The sequence below is a fragment of the Salmo salar genome, chromosome ssa04, assembly GCF_905237065.1.
Source record: "Salmo salar chromosome ssa04, Ssal_v3.1, whole genome shotgun sequence".
In the NCBI taxonomy this organism is placed as follows: Eukaryota; Metazoa; Chordata; class Actinopteri; order Salmoniformes; family Salmonidae; genus Salmo; species Salmo salar.
The window spans coordinates 89935736-89959002 of record NC_059445.1 but is presented as its reverse complement, the minus strand read 5'-3'; the positions used below and the strand labels follow the sequence as shown (position 1 = coordinate 89959002).

Here is a 23267-nt window from a genome sequence, read left to right as displayed (position 1 = left end):
TGGTGTGTTTTGGATCATTGTCCTGCTGCAGAACCCAAGTGCGCTTCAGCTTGAGGTCATGAACTGATGGCTGGACGTTCTCCTTCAGGATGTTTTGGTAGAGAGCAGAATTCATGGTTCCATCAATCCCAGCAAGTCGTCCAGGTCCTGAAGCAGCAAAGCAGCCCCAGACCATCACACTACCACCACCACCATATTTACTGTTGGTACGATGTTCTTTTTCTGAAATGCTGTGTTACTTTTACGCCAGATGTAACGGGACGCACACCTTCCAAAAAGTTCAACTTTTGTCTCGTCAGTCCACAGAATATTTTCCCAAAATCAAGATGTTTTTTTGCCAAAAGTGAGACGAGACTTTATTTTTTTTTTGGTCAGCAGTGGTTTTCGCCTTGGAACTCTGCCATGGATGCCATTCTTGCCCAGTCTCTTTCTTATGGTCATGAACCCTGACCTTAACTGAGGCAAGTGAGGCCTCTTTAGATGTTGTTGTGGGTTCTTTTGTGACCTCTTGGATGAGTCGTCGCTCTTGGGGTTATTTCGGTAGGCCGACCACTACTGAGGAAGGTTCACCACTGTTCCAAATGTTCTCCATTTGTGGATAATGTCTCTCACCGTGGTTCACTGGAGTCCCAAAGCTTTAGAAATGGCTTTGTAACCCTTTCCAGACTGATAGATGTCAATTACTTTGTTTCTCATCTGTTCCTGAATTTCTTTGGATCGCGACATGATGTCTTGCCTTTTGAGATCTTTTGACCTACTTCACTTTGTCAGACAGGTTCTATTTGAGGGATTTCTTGATTCAACAGGTCTGGCAGTAATCAGGCCTGGGTGTGGCTAGTGAAATTGAACTCAGCTTTCCAAAAAATGTGATTAACCAGTAAATTCATGATTACCTTGTCACATAGGGCCATGAAGGTTCGGATAGCTTTTTCCCCTTAAGCAGGTATATCTCTCTGGTCATCCCCAAAGCCAATTCCTCCTTTGGCCGTCTCTCCTTCCAGTTCTCTGCTGCCAATGACTGGAACGAACTACAAAAATCTCTGAAACTGGAAACACTTATCTCCCTCACTAGCTTTAAGCACCAGCTGTCAGAGCAGCTCACAGATCACTGCACCTGTACATAGCCCATCTATAATTTAGCCCAAAATACTACCTCTTCCCATACTGTATTTATTTATTTTATTTATTTAGCTCCTTTGCACCATATTATTTATATTTTAACTTTGAACTTTCTTCAAACTACAAATCTACCATTCCAGTGTTTTACTTGCTATATTGTATTTACTTTGCCACCATGGCCTTTTTTGCCTTTACCTCCCTTATTTCACCTCATTTGCTCACATTGTATATAGACTTATTGTTCTACTGTATTATTGACTGTATGTTTGTTTTACTCCATGTGTAACTCTGTGTTGTTGTATGTTGTCGAACTGCTTTGCTTTATCTTGGCCAGGTCGCAATTGTAAATGAGAACTTGTTCTCAACTGGCCTCCCTGGTTAAATAAAGGACTTGTTCTCCACTAGCCCACCTGGTTAAATAAAGGACTTGTTCTCAACTAGCCTACCTGGTTAAATAAAGGACTTGTTCTCAACTAGCCACCTGGTTAAATAAAGGACTTGTTCTCAACTAGCCACCTGGTTAAATAAAGGACTTGTTCTCAACTAGCCACCTGGTTAAATAAAGGACTTGTTCTCCACTAGCCTACCTGGTTAAATAAAGGACTTGTTCTCCACTGGCCACCTGGTTAAATAAAGGACTTGTTCTCAACTAGCCTACCTGGTTAAATAAAGGACTTGTTCTCAACTGGCCTAACCTGGTTAAATAAAGGTGAAATAAATAAATAAATAAAATAATAAATAAAATTATCACTTAACCGCATTTTGTGTTTTACTTGGGTTATCGTTGTGTAATATTACAATTAGTTTGATCTGAAACATTTAAATGTCCACGAAAACAATAAATCAGGAAAGGGGGCAAATACTTTTTCAGAGCTTTACTAGACTAGACTAGACTACTATCATACTACAATGGTAAATACAAGGGGTGTCAAGCTAACGAGTGGATGGTTTCAGCACCACCAGAGATGCAGTAGGTCTGGTTGACGAGACACTGGTTAGATTGGCTAGGTTGAAGCGATGGTGACCTCATTGACGTGATTTCATAATGTGACGTCATCGTGATATTGACGGGTTAGGGACAGGGCTTTTAAAACTAATGGTGATTGTACTGTGCTCTGGTGTGTGTGTGTGTGTGTGTGTGTGTGTGTGTGTGTGTGTGTGTGTAGGTTTGACGTGGCCAGCATGATGTCGGTGACGTTGAGTTGTGACCATCGCGTGGTGGACGGAGCGGTCGGAGCTCAGTGGCTCGCAGAGTTCAGGAAGTTCCTGGAGAAGCCTGTCACCATGCTGCTCTGATTGGACAACGCTCTCACCAGGCCATGCTGTGGTTGGCTGCAGCCGTCGGCAAGCTGATCTGATTGGTGGAAACCTTTTTCATCATGCTTCTGTGATTAGCTGGCCCACCACAAGGACACTCCCCCTTAAAGGGGTGAGGCGGGACTCACTCCCCTCCCAGAGTATAACACCCCTCCCCATCTCTCGCTCTCTTTATTTATTGCGACCAGGTAGTTACAGTTTAGACCAGAGGCCATAATGTCACTCATGTTTATAAAGGGAACAGTTACAGACCCGCCCCTGTGTGTGTGTGTGTGTGTGTGTGTGTGTGTGTGTGTGTGTGTGTGTGTGTGTGTGTGTGTGTGTGTGTGTGTGTGTGTGTGTGTTCCCAGAGTAGGGAGATTGTGTTAAAAGCCAAAGTTAGATGGAGAATGCCCCATAGACTCAGTCACAGGCCCACTGCAGACCTGCCCAGCTCCTCTGAAGCACCATGTGTAAATGAACACATTGACAGGTCTGCAGTTCTGTTGGTTGTATGTTCTCCCATGTAGTTCGTTAATTGATTGATTGGCCAGAGTTCACTCACCTATATCAAGTCTTCAGAGGGGAAGATCGCCAATCGGCCATGCTGCTTATGTCCAGGTGTGGAGCCGATCTATTGGTACCTTCTATAATGCTGTAGGATTGGTGGAATCTACAGAGTAGGTGGGGCTTTACTTATGACATCACTCCTGACTAAGCTCTCTGCCAATCCCCTTCTTCCCCAGAACATTCTATTTACATGACATCATCTGTAAACAAGTGAAACGCACAAAGATGTTAATCTGGATATATGGTTTCCATGGAAATTACTGCTGAATAAATTTAAATGAATGAAAATGAGCTACTATGGTGCTGTTGTGGAGAGTCATTCTGTATATAGATTAACTGGGTGTATCTCCCATAGACACCAATGCATTTTATTTATTTAACCAGGCAAGTCAGTTAAGAACAAATTCTTATTTACAATGACGGCCCACCAAAAGGCCGGGGACAGGGGCCTGGGATTTAAAAAAATTATACAATAAATATAGGACAAAACACACATCACTACATAAAGAGACTTAAGGCAGCAACACAAAAACATACTACAAACATTATTGGGCAAAGTCAACAGCACAAAGGCCAAGAAGGTAGAGACAACAATACATCACACAAAGCAGCCACAACTGTCAGTAAGAGTGTCCCTGATTGAGTCTTTGAATGAAGAGATGGAGATAAAACTGTCCAGTTTGAGTGTTGCAGCTCGTTCCAGTCGCTAGCTGCAGTGAACTGAAAAGAGGAGCGACCCAGGGATGTGTGTACTTTGGGGACCTTTAACAGAATGTGCCTGGCAGAACGGGTGTTGTATGTGGAGGATGAGGGCTGCAGTAGATATCTAATTTATTGGTCACATGGTTAGCAGATTTTATTTATTTCACCTTTATTTAACCAGGTGGCTAGTTGAGAACAAGTCCTTTATTTAACCAGGTGGCTAGTTGAGAACAAGTCCTTTATTTAACCAGGTGGCCAGTTGAGAACAAGTCCTTTATTTAACCAGGTGGCTAGTTGAGAACAAGTCCTTTATTTAACCAGGTGGCCAGTGGAGAACAAGTCCTTTATTTAACCAGGTAGGCTAGTTGAGAACAAGTCCTTTATTTAACCAGGTGGCTAGTTGAGAACAAGTCCTTTATTTAACCAGGTGGCTAGTTGAGAAAAAGTCCTTTATTGAACCAGGTAGGCTAGTTGAGAACAAGTCCTTTATTTAACCAGGTAGGCTAGTTGAGAACAAGTCCTTTATTTAACCAGGTAGGCCAGTTGAGAACAAGTTCTCATTTACAATTGCGACCTGGCCAAGATAAAGCAAAGCAGTTCGACACATACAACAACACAGAGTTACACATGGAGTAAAACAAACATACAGTCAATAATACAGTAGAAAAAGTCTATATACAATGTGAGCAAATGAGGTGAGATAAGGGAGGTAAAGGCAAAAAGGCCATGGTGGCAAAGTAAATACAATATAGCAAGTAAAACACTGGAATGGTAGGATGTGCAGTGGAAGAAAGTGCAAAGTAGAAATAGAAATAATGGGGTGCAAAGGAGCAAAATAAATAAATACAGTAGGGGAAGTGGTAGTTGTTTTGGCTAAATTATAGATGGGCTATGTACAGGTGCAGTGATCTGTGAGCTGCTCTGACAGCTGGTGCTTAAAGCTAGTGAGGGAGATATGAGTCTCCAGCTACAGAGATTTTTGCAGTTCGTTCCAGTCATTGGCAGCAGAGAACTGGAAGGAAAGGCGGCCGAAGGAGGAATTGGCTTTGGGGGTGACCAGTGAGATATACCTGCTGGAGCGCGTGCTACAGGTGGGTGCTGCAATGGTGACCAGTGTGCTGAGATAAGGCGGAGCTTTACCTAGCAGAGACTTGTAGATGACCTGGAGCCAGTGGGTTTGGCGACGAGTATGAAGCGAGGGCCGACCAACGAGAGCGTACAGGTCACAGTGGTGGATAGTATATGGAGCTTTGGTGACAAAACGGATGGCACTGTGATAGACTGCATCCAATTTATTGAGTAGAGTGTTGGAGGCTATTTTGTAAATGACATCGCCGAAGTCGAGGATCGGTAGGATGGTCAGTTTTACGAGGGTATGTTTGGCAGCATGAGTGAAAGATGCTTTGTTGCAAAATAGGAAGCCAATTCTAGATTTAATTTTGGATTGGAGATGTTTGATGTGAGTCTGGAAGGAGAGTTTAGTCTAACCAGACACCTAGGTATTTGTAGTTGTCCACATATTCTAAGTCAGAACCGTCCAGAGTAGTGATGCTGGACGGGCGGGCAGGTGCAGGCAGCGATTGGTTGAAGAGCATGCATTTAGTTTTACTTGTATTTAAGAGCAGTTGGAGGCCACGGAAGGAGAGTTGTATGGCATTGAAGCTCGTCTGGAGGGTTGATAACACAGTGTCCAAAGAAGGGCCAGATGTATACAGAATGGTGTCGTCTGCGTAGAGGTGGATCAGAGACTCACCAGCAGCGAGAGCGACATCATTGATATATACAGAGAAAGGAGTCGGCCCGAGAATTGAACCCTGTGACACCCCCATAGAGACTGCCAGAGGTCCGGACAACAGGCCCTCCGATTTGACACATTGAACAGTAGTTGGTGAACCAGGCGAGGCAATCATTTGAGAAACCAAGGCTATTGAGTCTGCTGATGAGGATGTGGTGATTGCCAGAGTCGAAAGCCTTGGCCAGGTCAATGAATACAGTTGCACAGTATTGTTTCTTGATGTTAATGCGAGTGTAGCGAAATGCTTATCTCATATAAGGGGATGACCAGTTTACAGAGGAGTATAGAGTGCAGTGATGTGTCCAATAAGGAGCATTGGTGGCAAATCTGATGGCCGAATGGTAAAGAACATCTAGCCGCTCGAGAGCACCCTTACCTGCTGATCTATAAATTATGTCTCCGTAATGTAGCATGGGAAGGATGGTCATCTGAATCAGGGTTAGTTTGGCAGCTGGGGTGAAAGAGGAGTGATTACGATAGAGGAAACCAAGTCTAGATTTAACTTTAGCCTGCAGCTTTGATATGTGCTGAGAGAAGGACAGTGTACCATCTAGCCATACTCCAAAGTACTTGTATTCGGTGACTACCTCCAGGGCTAAACCCTCAGAGGTAGTAATCACACCTGTGGGGAGAGAGGCATCTTACCAAACCACATGACCTTTGTTTTGGAGGTATTCAGAACAAGGTTAAGGGTAGAGAAAGCTTGTTGGACACTGAGAAAGCTTTCATTAGGGCTGTAGTATATCCTATAGGACACCATATTCACGTTCGGATCTATTCCTCAGAGATCCTAGAAGGTAACCAGACTTCACTATATCATTAGGGCTGTAGTATATCCTATAGGACACCATATTCACGTTCGGATCTATTCCTCAGAGATCCTAGAAGGTAACCAGACTTCACTATATCATTAGGGCTGTAGTATATCCTATAGGACACCATATTTGGTCAGAGAGCGATGCCTTCATGGCACGCCGGTGACGCGGACGGCCGTCACTTGAATGACTGTATCTTTGTCAAATTAGCACCAATCGGGGTCAAACAAAGCTTGTGTGTGTGTGTGTGTGTGTGTGTGTGTGTGTGTGTGTGTGTGTGTGTGTGTGTGTTCCCAGAGTAGGGAGATTGTGTTAAAAGCCAAAGTTAGATGGAGAATGCCCCATAGACTCAGTCACAGGCCCACTGCAGACCTGCCCAGCTCCTCTGAAGCACCATGTGTAAATGAACACATTGACAGGTCTGCAGTTCTGTTGGTTGTATGTTATCCCATGTAGTTCGTTAATTGATTGATTGGCCAGAGTTCACTCACCTATATCAAGTCTTCAGAGGGGAAGATCGCCAATCGGCCATGCTGCTTATGTCCAGGTGTGGAGCCGATCTATTGGTACCTTCTATAATGCTGTAGGATTGGTGGAATCTACAGAGTAGGTGGGGCTTTACTTATGACATCACTCCTGACTAAGCTCTCTGCCAATCCCCTTCTTCCCCAGAACATTCTATTTACATGACATCATCTGTAAACAAGTGAAACGCACAAAGATGTTAATCTGGATATATGGTTTCCATGGAAATTACTGCTGAATAAATTTAAATGAATGAAAATGAGCTACTATGGTGCTGTTGTGGAGAGTCATTCTGTATATAGATTAACTGGGTGTATCTCCCATAGACACCAATGCATTTTATTTATTTAACCAGGCAAGTCAGTTAAGAACAAATTCTTATTTACAATGACGGCCCACCAAAAGGCCGGGGACAGGGGCCTGGGATTTAAAAAAATTATACAATAAATATAGGACAAAACACACATCACTACATAAAGAGACTTAAGGCAGCAACACAAAAACATACTACAAACATTATTGGGCAAAGTCAACAGCACAAAGGTCAAGAAGGTAGAGACAACAATACATCACACAAAGCAGCCACAACTGTCAGTAAGAGTGTCCATGAATGAGTCTTTGAATGAAGAGATGGAGATAAAACTGTCCAGTTTGAGTGTTTGTTGCAGCTCGTTCCAGTCGCTAGCTGCAGCGAACTGAAAAGAGGAGCGACCCAGGGATGTGTTCGCTTTGGGGACCTTTAACAGAATGTGACTGGCAGAACGGGTGTTGTATGTGGAGGATGAGGGCTGCAGTAGATATCTCAGATAGGGGGGAGTGAACGGGTGTTGTATGGGGAGGATGAGGGCTCCAGTAGATATCTCAGATAGGGGGGAGTGAACGGGTGTTGTATGTGGAGGATGAGGGGCTGCAGTAGATATCTCAGATAGGGGGAGTGAACGGGTGCTGTATGTGGAGGATGAGGGCTGCAGTAGATATCTCAGATAGGGGGGAGTGAACGGGTGTTGTATGGGGAGGATGAGGGCTGCAGTAGATATCTCAGATAGGGGGGAGTGAACGGGTGTTGTATGGGGAGGATGAGGGCTGCAGTAGATATCTCAGATAGGGGGAGTGAACGGGTGCTGTATGTGGAGGATGAGGGCTGCAGTAGATATCTCAGATAGGGGGGAGTGAACGGGTGTTGTATGTGGAGGATGAGGGCTGCAGTAGATATCTCAGATAGGGGGAGTGAACGGGTGTTGTATGGGGAGGATGAGGGCTGCAGTAGATATCTCAGATAGGGGGGAGTGAACGGGTGTTGTATGGGTAGGATGAGGGCTGCAGTAGATAACTCAGATAGGGTGGAGTGAAGGGGTGCTGTATGGGGAGGATGAGGGCTGCAGTAGATATCTCAGATAGGGGGGAGTGAACGGGTGTTGTATGTGGAGGATGAGGGCTGCAGTAGATATCTCAGATAGGGGGGAGTGAACGGGTGTTGTATGTGGAGGATGAGGGCTGCAGTAGATATCTCAGATAGGGGGGAGTGAACGGGTGTTGTATGGGGAGGATGAGGGCTGCAGTAGATATCTCAGATAGGGGGGAGTGAACGGGTGCTGTATGTGGAGGATGAGGGCTGCAGTAGATATCTCAGATAGGGGGGAGTGAACGGGTGCTGTATGTGGAGGGTGAGGGCTGCAGTAGATATCTAATTTATTGGTCACATGGTTAGCAGATTTTATTTATTTTACCTTTATTTAACCAGGTAGGCCAGTTGAGAACAAGTCATTTATTTAACCAGGTGGGCCAGTTGAGAACAAGTTCTCATTTGCTACTGCGACCTGGCCAAGATAAAGCAAAGTAGTTTGACACATACAACAACACAGAGTTACACATGGAGTAAAACAAACATACAGTCAATAATACAGTAAAACAATAAGTCTATATACAATGTGAGCAAATGAGGTGAGATAAGGGAGGTAAAGGCAAAAAGGCCATGGTGGCAAAGTAAATACAATATAGCAAGTAAAACACTGGAATGGTAGGATGTGCAGTGGAAGAAAGTGCAAAGTAGAAATAGAAATAATGGGGCGCAAAGGAGCAAAATAAATAAATACAGTAGGGGAAGTGGTAGTTGTTTGGGCTAAATTATAGATGGGCTATGTACAGGTGCAGTGATCTGTGAGCTGCTCTGACAGCTGGTGCTTAAAGCTAGTGAGGGAGATATGAGTCTCCAGCTACAGAGATTTTTGCAGTTAGTTTCAGTCATTGGCAGCAGAGAACTGGAAGGAAAGGCGGCCGAAGGAGGAATTGGCTTTGGGGGTGACCAGTGAGATATACCTGCTGGAGCGCGTGCTACAGGTGGGTGCTGCAATGGTGACCAGTGTGCTGAGATAAGGCGGAGCTTTACCTAGCAGAGACTTGTAGATGACCTGGAGCCAGTGGGTTTGGCGACGAGTATGAAGCGAGGGCCGACCAACGAGAGCGTACAGGTCACAGTGGTGGATAGTATGTGGAGCTTTGGTGACAAAACGGATGGCACTGTGATAGACTACATCCAATTTGCTGAGTAGAGTGTTGGAGGCTATTTTGTAAATGACATCGCCGAAGTCGAGGATCGGTAGGATGGTCAGTTTTACGAGGGTATGTTTGGCAGCATGAGTGAAGGATGCTTTGTTGTGAAATAGGAAGCCGATTCTAGATTTAATTTTGGATTGGAGATGTTTGATGTGAGTCTGGAAGGAGAGTTTAGTCTAACCAGACACCTAGGTATTTGTAGTTGTCCACATATTCTAAGTCAGAACCGTCCAGAGTTGTGATGCTGGACGGGCGGGCAGGTGCAGGCAGCGATCGGTTGAAGAGCATGCATTTAGTTTTACTTGTATTTAAGAGCAGTTGGAGGCCACGGAAGGAGAGTTGTATGGCATTGAAGCTCGTCTGGAGGTTTGTTAACACAGTGTCCAAAGAAGGGCCAGATGTATACAGAATGGTGTCGTCTGCGTAGAGGTGGATCAGAGACTCACCAGCAGCAAGAGCGACATCATTGATATATACAGAGAAAGGAGTCGGCCCGAGAATTGAACCCTGTGACACCCCCATAGAGACTGCCAGAGGTCCGGACAACAGGCCCTCCGATTTGACACATTGAACAGTAGTTGGTGAACCAGGCGAGGCAATCATTTGAGAAACCAAGGCTATTGAGTCTGCTGATGAGGATGTGGTGATTGCCAGAGTCGAAAGCCTTGGCCAGGTCAATGAATACAGTTGCACAGTATTGTTTCTTGATGTTAATGCGAGTGTAGCGAAATGCTTATCTCATATAAGGGGATGACCAGTTTACAGAGGAGTATAGAGTGCAGTGATGTGTCCAATAAGGAGCATTGGTGGCAAATCTGATGGCCGAATGGTAAAGAACATCTAGCCGCTCGAGAGCACCCTTACCTGCCGATCTATAAATAACGTCTCTGTAATCTAGCATGGGAAGGATGGTCATCTGAATCAGGGTTAGTTTGGCAGCTGGGGTGAAAGAGGAGTGATTACGATAGAGGAAACCAAGTCTAGATTTAACTTTAGCCTGCAGCTTTGATATGTGCTGAGAGAAGGACAGTGTACCATCTAGCCATACTCCAAAGTACTTGTATTCGGTGACTACCTCCAGGGCTAAACCCTCAGAGGTAGTAATCACACCTGTGGGGAGAGAGGCATCTTACCAAACCACATGACCTTTGTTTTGGAGGTATTCAGAACAAGGTTAAGGGTAGAGAAAGCTTGTTGGACACTGAGAAAGCTTTCATTAGGGCTGTAGTATATCCTATAGGACACCATATTCACGTTCGGATCTATTCCTCAGAGATCCTAGAAGGTAACCAGACTTCACTATATCATTAGGGCTGTAGTATATCCTATAGGACACCATATTCACGGTCGGATCTATTCCTCAGAGATCCTAGAAGGTAACCAGACTTCACTATTTCATTAGGGCTGTAGTATATCCTATAGGACACCATATTCACGTTCGGATCTATTCCTCAGAGATCCTAGAAGGTAACCAGACTTCACTATTTCATTAGGGCTGTAGTATATCCTATAGGACACCATATTCACGGTCGGATCTATTCCTCAGAGATCCTAGAAGGTAACCAGACTTCACTATTTCATTAGGGCTGTAGTATATCCTATAGGACACCATATTCACGTTCGGATCTATTCCTCAGAGATCCTAGAAGGTAACCAGACTTCACTATTTCATTAGGGCTGTAGTATATCCTATAGGACACCATATTCACGGTCGGATCTATTCCTCAGAGATCCTAGAAGGTAACCAGACTTCACTATATCATTAGGGCTGTAGTATATCCTATAGGACACCATATTCCTCAGAGATCCTAGAAGGTAACCAGACTTCACTATTCATAGTTATCTTCACTATTTGGTCAGAGAGCGATGCCTTCATGGCACGCCGGTGACGCGGACGGCCGTCACTTGAATGACTGTATCTTTGTCAAATTAGCACCAATCGGGGTCAAACAAAGCTTGTGTGTGTGTGTGTGTGTGTGTGTGTGTGTGTGTGTGTGTGTGTGTGTGTGTGTGTGTGTGTGTGTGTGTGTGTGTGTGTGTGTGTGTGTGTGTGTGTGTGTGCGCGCGTGTACACTATGTGGAATATTTTTGGACCATTGTCTTCTCTGAAAACAGGTACTGACAGGAAGAGCAATATGAGTCTGTCAGAGGTCGTCACGCTGGAAGGGGACGTGTGGACAACCAAAGCTTCCAACGAAGAAGCAGGTGTTCCTTCCAGTGATGTGGACCTCGGACCTGGTACCAGTAAGGATTGGCCTTTACGGAGGCGGTAAGACCCTCGCTCCTTGATATAGAAATCCTTCGACTTCACTGCCTCTTCAACGGTAAGGTCTGTTGCACCATAGGGACACTTGACCTCTACCAGACCATCCGGTGAGGATGCCTCCAGCACTGAAGTGCAGTGCCTTAGACCGCTGCGCCACTCGGGAGCCCAGCTGTAGAATTTTTAAGTACATTTTCACATCAGGACAAGCGCAACATTTCCATAACTTGTGATTTTATCAATTAAAAGTTTATCACTTGATATATCAATCATATGGTGGGAAGGATCCTATAAATTCACTGTGTGGATGCATGTACCACTCTGGATAAATAAACACTGTGTGAATGCATGTACCACTCTGAATAAATAAACACTGTGTGGATGCATGTACCACTCTGAATAAATAAACACTGTGTGAATCCATGTACCACTCTGAATAAATAAACACTGTGTGAATCCATGTACCACTCTGAATAAATAAACACTGTGTGAATGCATGTACCACTCTGAATAAATAAACACTGTGAATCCATGTACCACTCTGAATAAATAAACACTGTGTGAATGCATGTACCACTCTGAATAAATAAACACTGTGTGAATGCATGTACCACTCTGAATAAATAAACACTGTGTGAAGCTCGCATCTGCTACAAGACCATGGTGCTTGCCTACGGAGCTGTGAGGGGAACGGCACCTCCGTACCTTCAGGCTCTGATCAGGCCCTACACCCAAACAAGGGCACTGCGTTCATCCACCTCTGGCCTGCTGGCCTCCCTACCTCTGAGGAAGCACAGTTCCCGCTCAGCCCAGTCAAAACTGTTCGCTGCTCTGGCACCCCAATGGTGGAACAAGCTCCCTCACGACGCCAGGACAGCGGAGTCAAACACCACCTTCCGGAGACACCTGAAACCCCACCTCTTTAAGGAATACCTGGGATAGGATAAAGTAATCCTTCTAACCCCCCCCCTTAAAAGATTTAGATGCACTATTGTAAAGTGGTTGTTCCACTGGATATCATAAGGTGAATGCAACAATTTGTAAGTCGCTCTGGATAAGAGCGTCTGCTAAATGACTTAAATGTAATTTAAATGTAATGTAAATGTAATGTACCACTCTGAATAAATAAACACTGTGTGGATGCATGTACCACTCTGAATAAATAAACACTCTGTGAATCCATGTACCACTCTGAATAAATAAACACTGTGTGAATGCATGTACCACTCTGAATAAATAAACACTGTGTGAATGCATGTACCACTCTGAATAAATAAACACTGTGTGGATGCATGTACCACTCTGGATAAATAAACACTGTGTGAATCCATGTACCACTCTGAATAAATAAACACTGTGTGAATCCATGTACCACTCTGAATAAATAAACACTGTGTGAATCCATGCACCACTCTGAATAAATAAACACTGTGTGAATCCATGCACCACTCTGAATAAATAAACACTGTGTGAATCCATGTACCACTCTGAATAAATAAACACTGTGTGAATCCATGTACCACTCTGAATAAATAAACACTGTGCTTTTGAAGATTTGTCTCTGGTCATGAAACGAGAATACAGACTGGATGTCTAAACTAAGTCCATTCTGAATGTCAACAGCCTTTTAGATTCATTCTCATCAAGGACAACATTCTAGAACTGAGTTATCACCCATCTGAGTCTGGTATCCGGGGTAACCTGGTTCATCAATATATAATGGAACTATAGAACACATTGTATTGCTAACATGCTCAAACTGAACTTAATAGCGACACTCACCAACACAGGATAAAAGTTATCCCTCATGCTGGCACAGACCAAACCGGTATGTTACCCCTCACTATAGCTGCTCTTCTCCACATGGCCAGACCTCTAGTGGTCTTCTCCACATGGCCAGACCTCTAGTGGTCTTCTCCACAAGGCCAGACCTCTGGTGGTCTTCTCGACAAGGCCAGACTTCTAGTGGTCTTCTCCACATGGCCAGACTTCTAGTGGTCTCCCACATGGCCAGACTTCTAGTGGTCTTCTCCACATGGCCAGACTTCTAGTGGTCTTCTCCACATGGCCAGACTTCTAGTGGTCTTCTCCACATGGCCAGACTTCTAGTGGTCTTCTCCACATGGCCAGACTTCTAGTGGTCTTCTCCACAAGGCCAGACTTCTAGTGGTCTTCTCCACATGGCCAGACTTCTAGTGGTCTCCACATGGCCAGACTTCTAGTGGTCTCCACATGGCCAGACTTCTGGTGGTCTTCTCCACATGGCCAGACTTCTAGTGGTCTCTACATGGCCAGACTTCTAGTGGTCTTCTCCCCTTTTAATGCTCTTATGCTCATCCTTGAAAAATGCCGTAAGGTCTGAAATAGACACTAAAGTCGACATGCTTTACAAACATATCTAGACGAAGTCGTACTAAAATATGTTTTGCTCTCCTAACTAGCTAGCTAAAGTGTAGTCAGTGGCTAGCTAAGAGAGAGAAAGGGGATGGAAGAAGTTCAACAGTCTGTCAATTTCAATACAGCACATGGATTCATCATAGATTGGGCACAACTCTCTGATCGCGCTGGTGAACAGTAGCTGACAGTGTCGGCTAGAGATGATGTGCAACAGCTTCCTGCAGGAAGTGGTAGACTTGCTGAAGTCTTCTCTGTTGCTAATTAGCATTTCAATTGTTTTAGAGTAAATTGAGGCGATTATATTGACAAAACTCATATTGTCCGAGAGAGAATTACACGGTTATCAAAACATCACTCCAAGGTAAGCCCACACCAGACTCGCACAACTTTATATCGGAGTTGTCCCTGTCGATATTCAAGACTGGCTATGCATATTCATGAGGCTAGCATAACATCTCACTCTCCATTGAATACAGGTGGGTGATGTCAGCACCCCTCAAGTATTCAAATAAGATTGAGACCAATCCAAAGAGAAGAATTGGTGGGAGCTTGACAGCTCGCCATTCTGTTCTGAGGACAACGAATCCCATTGTTTAGGGCGGAGACTCGAGCGTCTCATTTATATCTGGTATCTGTGACTTATCCCTGACCCCTCTCAGTAGTAGAACGTGAGTAAAATCCCTGGCCAAGCCGTTATTCCAACCTGTGTTGTGATAACTGCGTTGTTTGTTCTGTAAGTCCTGTCAGTTCATATGCCTTGACGCCGTGCTATAAAGGCCTAAGGCCGAGACAATGAGAAGACAGTCGCTGAATAAATTCAACCATACCGTTGATTCATCACAAAACCGGAGAGCAAAATCTGTCAGGTGAAGTACACAAAAACATGTTGCATGTAACAAACGGTTACATGACTTACTTGTCAAGCAAGGTAATGTTTTCGACATTTTCAGACCAGTAAACAATTATTGATTTAGAACAACGGTAAGCAAGTCACAAAGAAAACAGGTCTGGAGTGAAGCAAGGGCTATATCTGTTCCTGGTCTAAAGTTTTTGAACGGGGCTTATTTAAGATGGAGAGGAAAGCACTTTTAAAGAATACCCAGGCATCATCTACTGACGGGATGAGGTCAATATCCTTCCAGGATACCCGGGCCAGGTCGATTAGAAAGGCCTGCTCACTGAAGTGTTTTAGGGAGCGTTTGACAGTGATGAGGGGTGGTCGTTTGACCGCAGACCCATTACGGACGCAGGCAGTGAGTCTTCAGTGATCTCTAGGGGTCATTCTATCTTTTGTTTTGTTACATTCAAGAAAGTTATCTGCACACCACTGGGATGAATTTTGACGTTTCTCTGTGAAAACCTTGAGAGGCTTGGTCTGGGTGTAGGAAACCCACAACAGTGGTGTCATCAACATATTTTGGAACGTGTTGGCTGAGTCAGAGGCTTGACAATCGTTTGTGTACAGTGTGTACAGTGTGTACAGTGTGTACAGTGTGTGAAAGTAAGGAACCTTGAGGGGCTCCCGTATTCACCGTTCTAGATGCAGAGTTAAACTTCACTTGTTGAGTCCTGTTCACAAGGAAACTATTTATCCACTTGATCAGTTGAGAGTTCACACCCAAATTCACCATCTTATCCACCAGTAGGTGGGGTTGGATGGTTTTAAACGTGCTCCTGAAGTCAATGGATAGGATTTTCAGTAGGCCATTTGCGTTTTGTAAATGTTGGTAGATATTGTTCAGCATGACCAGTAACGCATCATCAACGCTCCTGGAGGCACGGCGGGTCAATTGGTTTGAGTCTAACTGGGATGAGAAATTACAGAGAATTCGTTTTTTGTTTTATTTTTTTCAAAACATTTCATAGGTAAAGATGTCAGGGCTACAGGACGTAAATCGTTCTTTTCTTTTGGCCTGTTGTTTTTAGGTATTTGGACAATCAGTGACTTCTAACATAAGTTTGTAATTATCCCAGTGTTCAGTGACAGCTGGAACAGCTTCTGGAACGGTAATGCGAGCTGGTCTGCGCATCCCTGAAGTGCCTTGCTGCTGACGCCATCTGGACCATATGATTTTCCCGGGTTGATACATTGAAAGCTTGACGTCATTCACAGAGATCTGTATATCAACAGCTGGTATACTGTCTATACTGTCCAAGGCCACTTTCTGCTGCGATGTAAAATCACAGTGTCAAACCTGCAAGGTAATTTTCGATGGTCTCTTTGGTTTGTAGCCATTGCCGGGCTTTCCTACTGTCCTTGTCCTTGAAAAGCTTTTCTAATGTGTCTTTGTATGCTGCCTTGCACTACTTCATTTTGCTTTTGAATTGCCTCTGAATATTTGTCCTTTCCTCTTTACTGCCACGTGATTTAAACACGAGTTTTTCTCTGGTTGAGGAGCTCTTTTAATACCTGAGTTACCCACACTTTATTACTGGGGGACGATGTTGACTTTCTTTTTGGGAATAACGAGATCCTCACAGAAACGGATGTACCTTTCCAGGTCATCGCCGCCGTCCAGTCAGTGGACTCAAAACAGTCCTGGAGGGCTTCGGGAGTCCAGCTTTAAATCTACACCCTTTTTCGCTTTCTCTCACAACAACAAAAATATCTACACCCGTGCATCAATCTAAGTAACATAATACAAAACTCCCAAATACGTCAGTTTAAGCTAGAGATATGTTTTTTTTTTTTTTACCTTGGCTGCACTAAAAATCCACCGCATCCGCCCATGTCTGCGGTGAAAGGTGACACAGATAGAGCGGTGTTTGTCAGACCATGAGACATCCTGAAAATCAGTCTTCTCATGACAAAAAAAGTCTGTAGCTTCAGAACGGTTTGGCCTACAAAACTATACTGAACTACAAATATAAACGCAACATGTAAAGTGTTGATCCAATGTTCCATGAGCTGAAAAGAAATCACAGGAAACGCTTATTTCTCTCAAATGTTTTGAACAAATTTGTTTACATCCCTGTTAGTGACTTCATTGAAACGGATTGAATAGAGCCTCATGAACACACTATTTCTTACATTATGCTCCTTGACCTTGTTTTGTATCATTTGTGGAATATAGTTGACTATTTTGGGCATCTTAAGGCCTTTTTTAATAACCTCATATTATAACAGTTGGCCGTTAGGACAGAAAAATCAAGAACAAAACATGATATTTTTAGATAAAAATATTTTATTGACTCCACACTAAAAATAAGAAAGCAATAAAAACACATAATCTAGATCAGTGGTTCCCAAACTGTTATAGTCCCGTACCCCTTCAAACATTCACCCTCCAGCCGTACCCCTTCAAACATTCACCCTCCAGCTGTACCCCTTCAAACATTCACCCTCCAGCCGTACCCCTTCAAACATTCACCCTCCAGCTGCTACCCCTTCAAACATTCACCCTCCAGCTGTACCCCTTCAAACATTCACCCTCCAGCCGTACCCCTTCAAACATTCACCCTCCAGCCGTACCCCTTCAAACATTCACCCTCCAGCCGTACCCCTTCAAACATTCACCCTCCAGCTGTACCCCTTCAAACATTCACCCTCCAGCCGTACCCCTTCAAACATTCACCCTCCAGCCGTACCCCTTCAAACATTCACCCTCCAGCTGTACCCCTTCAAACATTCACCCTCCAGCCGTACCCCCTCTAGCACCAGGGTCAGTGTACTCTCAAATGTTGTTTTTTACCATCGTTGTAAGTCTGCCACACACACACACTATACCATACATTTATTAAACATCAGAATGAGTGTGAGTTTTTGTCACAACCCGGTTCGTGGGAAGTTACAAAGAGCTCTTATTGGACCAGGACACAAATAATAATATAATAATAACCAATAATGTTGCTCTTTATTTACCCATCTTACATATAAAACCTTATTTGTTCATCGAAAATTGTGAATAACTCACCACAGGTTAATGAGAAGGGTGTGCTTGAAAGGATGCTCATAACTCTGCAATGTTGGGTTGTATTGGAGAGAGTCTCAGTCTTAAATCATTTCCCACACACAGTCTGTGCCTGTATTTAGTTTTCATGCTAGTGAGGGCCGAGAATCCACTCCCACATAGGTACGTGGTTGCAAAGGGCATCAGTGTCTTAACAGAGCGATCTCCCAAGGCAGGGTACTCTGAGCGCAGCCCTATCCAATAATCTGGCAGTAGCTTCTGATTAAATTCTATTTTCATAGAACCACTTGTTGCAATTTCGATGAGGATCTCTTGTTCAGTATCGGTAAGTGGACTGGAGGCAGGGCATGAAAGGGATAACGAATCCAGTTGTTTGTGTCGTCCGTTTCGGGAAAGTACCTGCGTAACTGCACACCCAGTTCACTCAGGTGATTCGCTATATCACATTTGACATTGTTCCCGTAAGCTTGAGTTCATTTGCACACAAAAAATCAACAATGATGGTAATAAAAGAGCTCCAACTTCTTAATCACAGCCTCAATTTTGTCTCGCGGAGAGTGCCTGTAATCCTAGATTCAGATCATTCAGGTGAGAAAAAAACATCACCCAGATAGGCCAGTCATGTGAGAAACTAGCCATCATGCAAGCGGTCAGACAAGTGAACATGATGGTCAGTAAAGAAAACTTTAAGCTCGTCTCTAAATTTAAAAAAACGTGTTAATACTTTGCCCCTTGGTAACCAGCGCAGTTGTGTATGTTGTAAAAGTGTTACATGGTCGCTGCCCCATATCATTGCATAATTCAGAAAATACACGAGAGTTCAGGGGCCTTGCTTTAACAAAGTTAACCATTTTCACTGTAGTGTCCAAAACGTCTTTCAAGCTGTCAGGCATTCCCTTGGCAGCAAGAGCCTCTCGGTGGATGCTGCAGTGGACCCAAGTGGCGTCAGGAGCAGCTGCTTGCACGCGTGTTACCACTCCACTCTGTCTCCCTGTCATGGCTTTTACGCCACCAGTACAGACACCAACATGAGCAGCAGCTACGTTTGGCTACAAACGGACCGTTAGTGGAATTCCCGCGAGAGAGTAACGGTTAATGTGATTGGACGTTATTATTTGACTAGGCTTCCTGTATTTTACATTGTGTTGTTATTTCGCTGAACACTAGATGGTTTAATAACATTTTGGGCAGTAATGCGAGGCGACTCAGGCGAGATAAAAACCTGACCCAAATGTATAGTCCCGTTGGAACATATAAATGGACTGTTTGAAAATGTGAAGGAAAAAAAGTGAATCACATTTTTATTTGGCGTACAGCGAGAACCCCAGTTAGGGAATAGCTGATCTAAATGATTAGAGCCTGTCTCTTTGACTTGTGGGTGTCATGTCCCCTGGATTACCGCACAATCAAAGGTCCACATTCTGAAAGCATCCTTATGTTTTTGGCTTAAGTGTAGGACATGTTAAGTTCTTGTCAGTGGCATTTCTACTACAGAAGTCCCTGTATGTGTTAAGTTCTTGTCAGTGGCATCTCCACTGCAGAAGTCCCTGTCTGTGTTAAGTTCTTGTCAGTGGCATCTCCACTGCAGAAGTCCCTGTCTGTGTTTGCTGGTTCCTTTTCAGTCGGTCAGCTTGGTATCACGCCTGACAAGCCAATGAACACCATGCCTCACCGGAAACCCCGCCTCCACAGGTGAAGAACATTAGAATCACGCCTGACAAAGCCAATGAACACCATGCCTCACCGGAAACCCCGCCTCCACAGGTGAAGAACATTAGAATCACGCCTGACAAAGCCAATGAACACCATGCCTCACCAGAAGCCCCGCCTCCACAGGTGAAGAACATTAGAATCACGCCTGACAAATCCAATGAACACCATGCCTCACCAGAAGCCCCGCCTCCACAGGTGAAGAACATTAGAATCACGCCTGACAAAGCCAATGAACACCATGCCTCACCAGAAGCCCCGCCTCCACAGGTGAAGAACATTAGAATCACGCCTGACAAAGCCAATGAACACCATGCCTCACCAGAAGCCCCGCCTCCACAGGTAAAAAACCAGAGGAACGTTCTTCACCTCGAGCTGAACAGAACAATTCACGCATTTCTTAAAAAAACTAACATTGGAGGGCAAAATGTATCAGGCTTTACTCCAGCCTAATTGTCCCACTTAAGGAGGAAGTGCTCATCCTAATGGAGCCTGGAGCCTGGAGCCTGGAGTTTTGTAACTAGTTTCGTGAAGTTCCCTACCAATTTGTTAGTTATTCTTCTGCTTGCTTAGCCTCACTCACAGGTTGTAAGTAAGATGACTAGCACGAACGAGTCGACAAAGGCTGTTTAGTCGGGTTCGAATTCACGACCTTGCCCACAGTCATATGGTTTCACCATGTCTTGTCTTGTATGTCTCGACTGGGTGCTTGCTCAGGCTGCCCTGGATCAAACCGTCTCGTGCCAGATGCCTACAAGCTCTCTCTCTCTCTCGAAGCGTGAAGGCTTCCTTAGAAGGCCTTATGGGACTGAATATGGCTTTCCTCTCCTGGGTGCCTGTACTTCGGCGGAGTCTGAGTTGCAGAATACGGGGTTGATCTGGACTCACTTTCGGATGATGCTGTTGTGTCAATGGTTGGTTCCGGGGGGGGGCAGCCACAGGTCCTTGCTACGGAATCCCTTGCTTCACATTTATCTATGTCTCAGAGCGGCTGTCAGCGGAAGGGCTGTCCTCACCCCGCCGTGGAAGGCATCCAGGTTTGGTGAAAATACCTGCAACTGGTGCTATCCACAGTCCTGATACTGGTGCTATCCGCAGTCCTGATACTGGTGCTATCCACAGTCCTGATACGGGTGCTATCTGCAGTCCTGATACTGGTGCTATCCACAGTCCTGATACTGGTGCTATCCACAGTCCTGATACTGGTGCTATCCGCAGTCCTGCACCTCTACTGGTGCTATCCACAGTCCTGATACTGGTGCTATCCGCAGTCCTGATACTGGTGCTATCCGCAGTCCTGATACTGGTGCTATCCGCAGTCCTGATACTGGTGCTATCCACAGTCCTGATACTGGTGCTATCCACAGTCCTGCACCTCTACTGGTGCTATCCACAGTCCTGCACCTCTACTGGTGCTATCCACAGTCCTGCACCTCTACTGGTGCTATCAGTAGTCCTGTACCTATACTGGTGCTATCCACAGTCCTGTACCTCTACTGGTGCTATCCACAGTCCTGCACCTCTACTGGTGCTATCCACAGTCCTGTACCTCTACTGGTGCTATCCACAGTCCTGTACCTCTACGGGTGCTATCCACAGTCCTGTACCTCTACTGGTGCTATCCACAGTCCTGTACCTCTACTGGTGCTATCAGTAGTCCTGCACCTCTACTGGTGCTATCAGTAGTCCTGTACCTCTACTGGTGCTATCCACAGTCCTGTACCTCTACTGGTGCTATCCACAGTCCTGTACCTCTACTGGTGCTATCCACAGTCCTGTACCTCTACTGGTGCTATCCACAGTCCTGTACCTCTACTGGTGCTATCCACAGTCCTGTACCTCTACTGGTGCTATCCACAGTCCTGTACCTCTACTGGTGCTATCCACAGTCCTGCACCTCTACTGGTGCTATCCACAGTCCTGTACCTCTACTGGTGTTATCCACAGTCCTGCACCTCTACTGGTGCTATCCACAGTCCTGCACCTCTACTGGTGCTGTCCACAGTCCTGCACCTCTACTGGTGCTATCCACAGTCCTGTACCTCTACTGGTGCTATCCACAGTCCTGTACCTCTACTGGTGCTGTCCACAGTCCTGTACCTCTACTGGTGCTATCCACAGTCCTGTACCTCTACTGGTGCTGTCCACAGTCCTGCACCTCTACTGGTGCTATCCACAGTCCTGTACCTCTACTGGTGCTATCCACAGTCCTGTACCTCTACTGGTGCTGTCCACAGTCCTGCACCTCTACTGGTGCTATCCACAGTCCTGTACCTCTACTGGTGCTATCCACAGTCCTGTACCTCTACTGGTGCTGTCCACAGTCCTGCACCTCTACTGGTGCTGTCCACAGTCCTGTACCTCTACTGGTGCTATCCACAGTCCTGTACCTCTACTGGTGCTATCCACAGTCCTGTACCTCTACTGGTGCTATCCACAGTCCTGCACCTCTACTGGTGCTATCCACAGTCCTGCACCTCTACTGGTGCTATCCACAGTCCTGCACCTCTACTGGTGCTGTCCACAGTCCTGTACCTCTACTGGTGCTATCCACAGTCCTGTACCTCTACTGGTGCTATCCACAGTCCTGCACCTCTACTGGTGCTGTCCACAGTCCTGTACCTCTACTGGTGCTATCCACAGTCCTGCACCTCTACTGGTGCTGTCCACAGTCCTGCACCTCTACTGGTGCTGTCCACAGTCCTGTACCTCTACTGGTGCTATCCACAGTCCTGCACCTCTACTGGTGCTATCCACAGTCCTGTACCTCTACTGGTGCTATCCACAGTCCTGCACCTCTACTGGTGCTGTCCACAGTCCTGTACCGCTACTGGTGCTGTCCACAGTCCTGTACCGCTTGCCTCTTTTTCCAGACTGTTTCGATGAGCTAAGACAACCTGGTCCCAGCCACATTCTGCCAAGCTGATGTTTCATGGATAATTCCCACCTCACGGATATGGAGGGGCGGTGATTTTTCCCATGCCTCCGGTGGATGAGAAGCTATCTCCCTAGACCCGTTGGATAACAAAGGGAGGACTAATCCCAACCCGTCGCTCCCTAATAAGCACTGTCGTTGTTTTAGGGCGCAGCTTGACAAGGTGTACTGGGCCCAGGGGGTGGCGTACCGTTCAGTGGAGGGAGGGAACTCCCCATAGCTGTGTTGTTCCTGGTTTCCCTCGTTCAGGGAACAGGATATATACTCATTACTGTACGTTCTGCTGATTCCAGGTGGTACTTGGAATGAAGGCAGGAAGGACATCAATGCAGCAGCTGAAACCAGGTCCTGTTTCTTAAAATGTGTGTGTGTGTGTGTGGTGTGTGTGTTACTCTGTGTGTTGTGTGTGTGTTGCTCTGTGTGTTGCTCTGTGTGTGTGTGTGTGTTACTCTGTGTGTTGTGTGTGTGTTACTCTGTGTGTTGTGTGTGTGTTACTCTGCGTGTGTGTGTTGCTCTGTGTGTTGCTCAGTGTGGTGTGTGTGTTACTCTGTGTGTGTGTGTTGTGTGTGGTGTGTGTGTGTTACTCTGTGTGTGTGTGTTGCGTGTGTGTTGCTCTGTGTGTTGCTCTGTGTGTGTGTGTGTGTTACTCTGTGTGTGTGTGTGTTACTCTGTGTGT

At 45.4% G+C, this 23267-nt stretch overlaps 1 protein-coding gene across 1 annotated transcript in view; it reads left to right on the top strand.

The window, feature by feature from the left end:
- LOC106604067 (dihydrolipoamide S-acetyltransferase (E2 component of pyruvate dehydrogenase complex)) overlaps window positions 1-3276 on the top strand; it is a 30246-nt gene extending 26970 nt beyond the window's left edge. Inside the window, exon 14 of the mRNA XM_045717508.1 lies at window positions 2286-3276. Within this exon, the coding sequence (XP_045573464.1) occupies window positions 2286-2415 (130 nt within the window). The 3' untranslated portion in view covers window positions 2416-3276. The remainder of the gene's footprint in view (window positions 1-2285) is intronic.
- Window positions 3277-23267: the final 19991 nt, after the last annotated feature.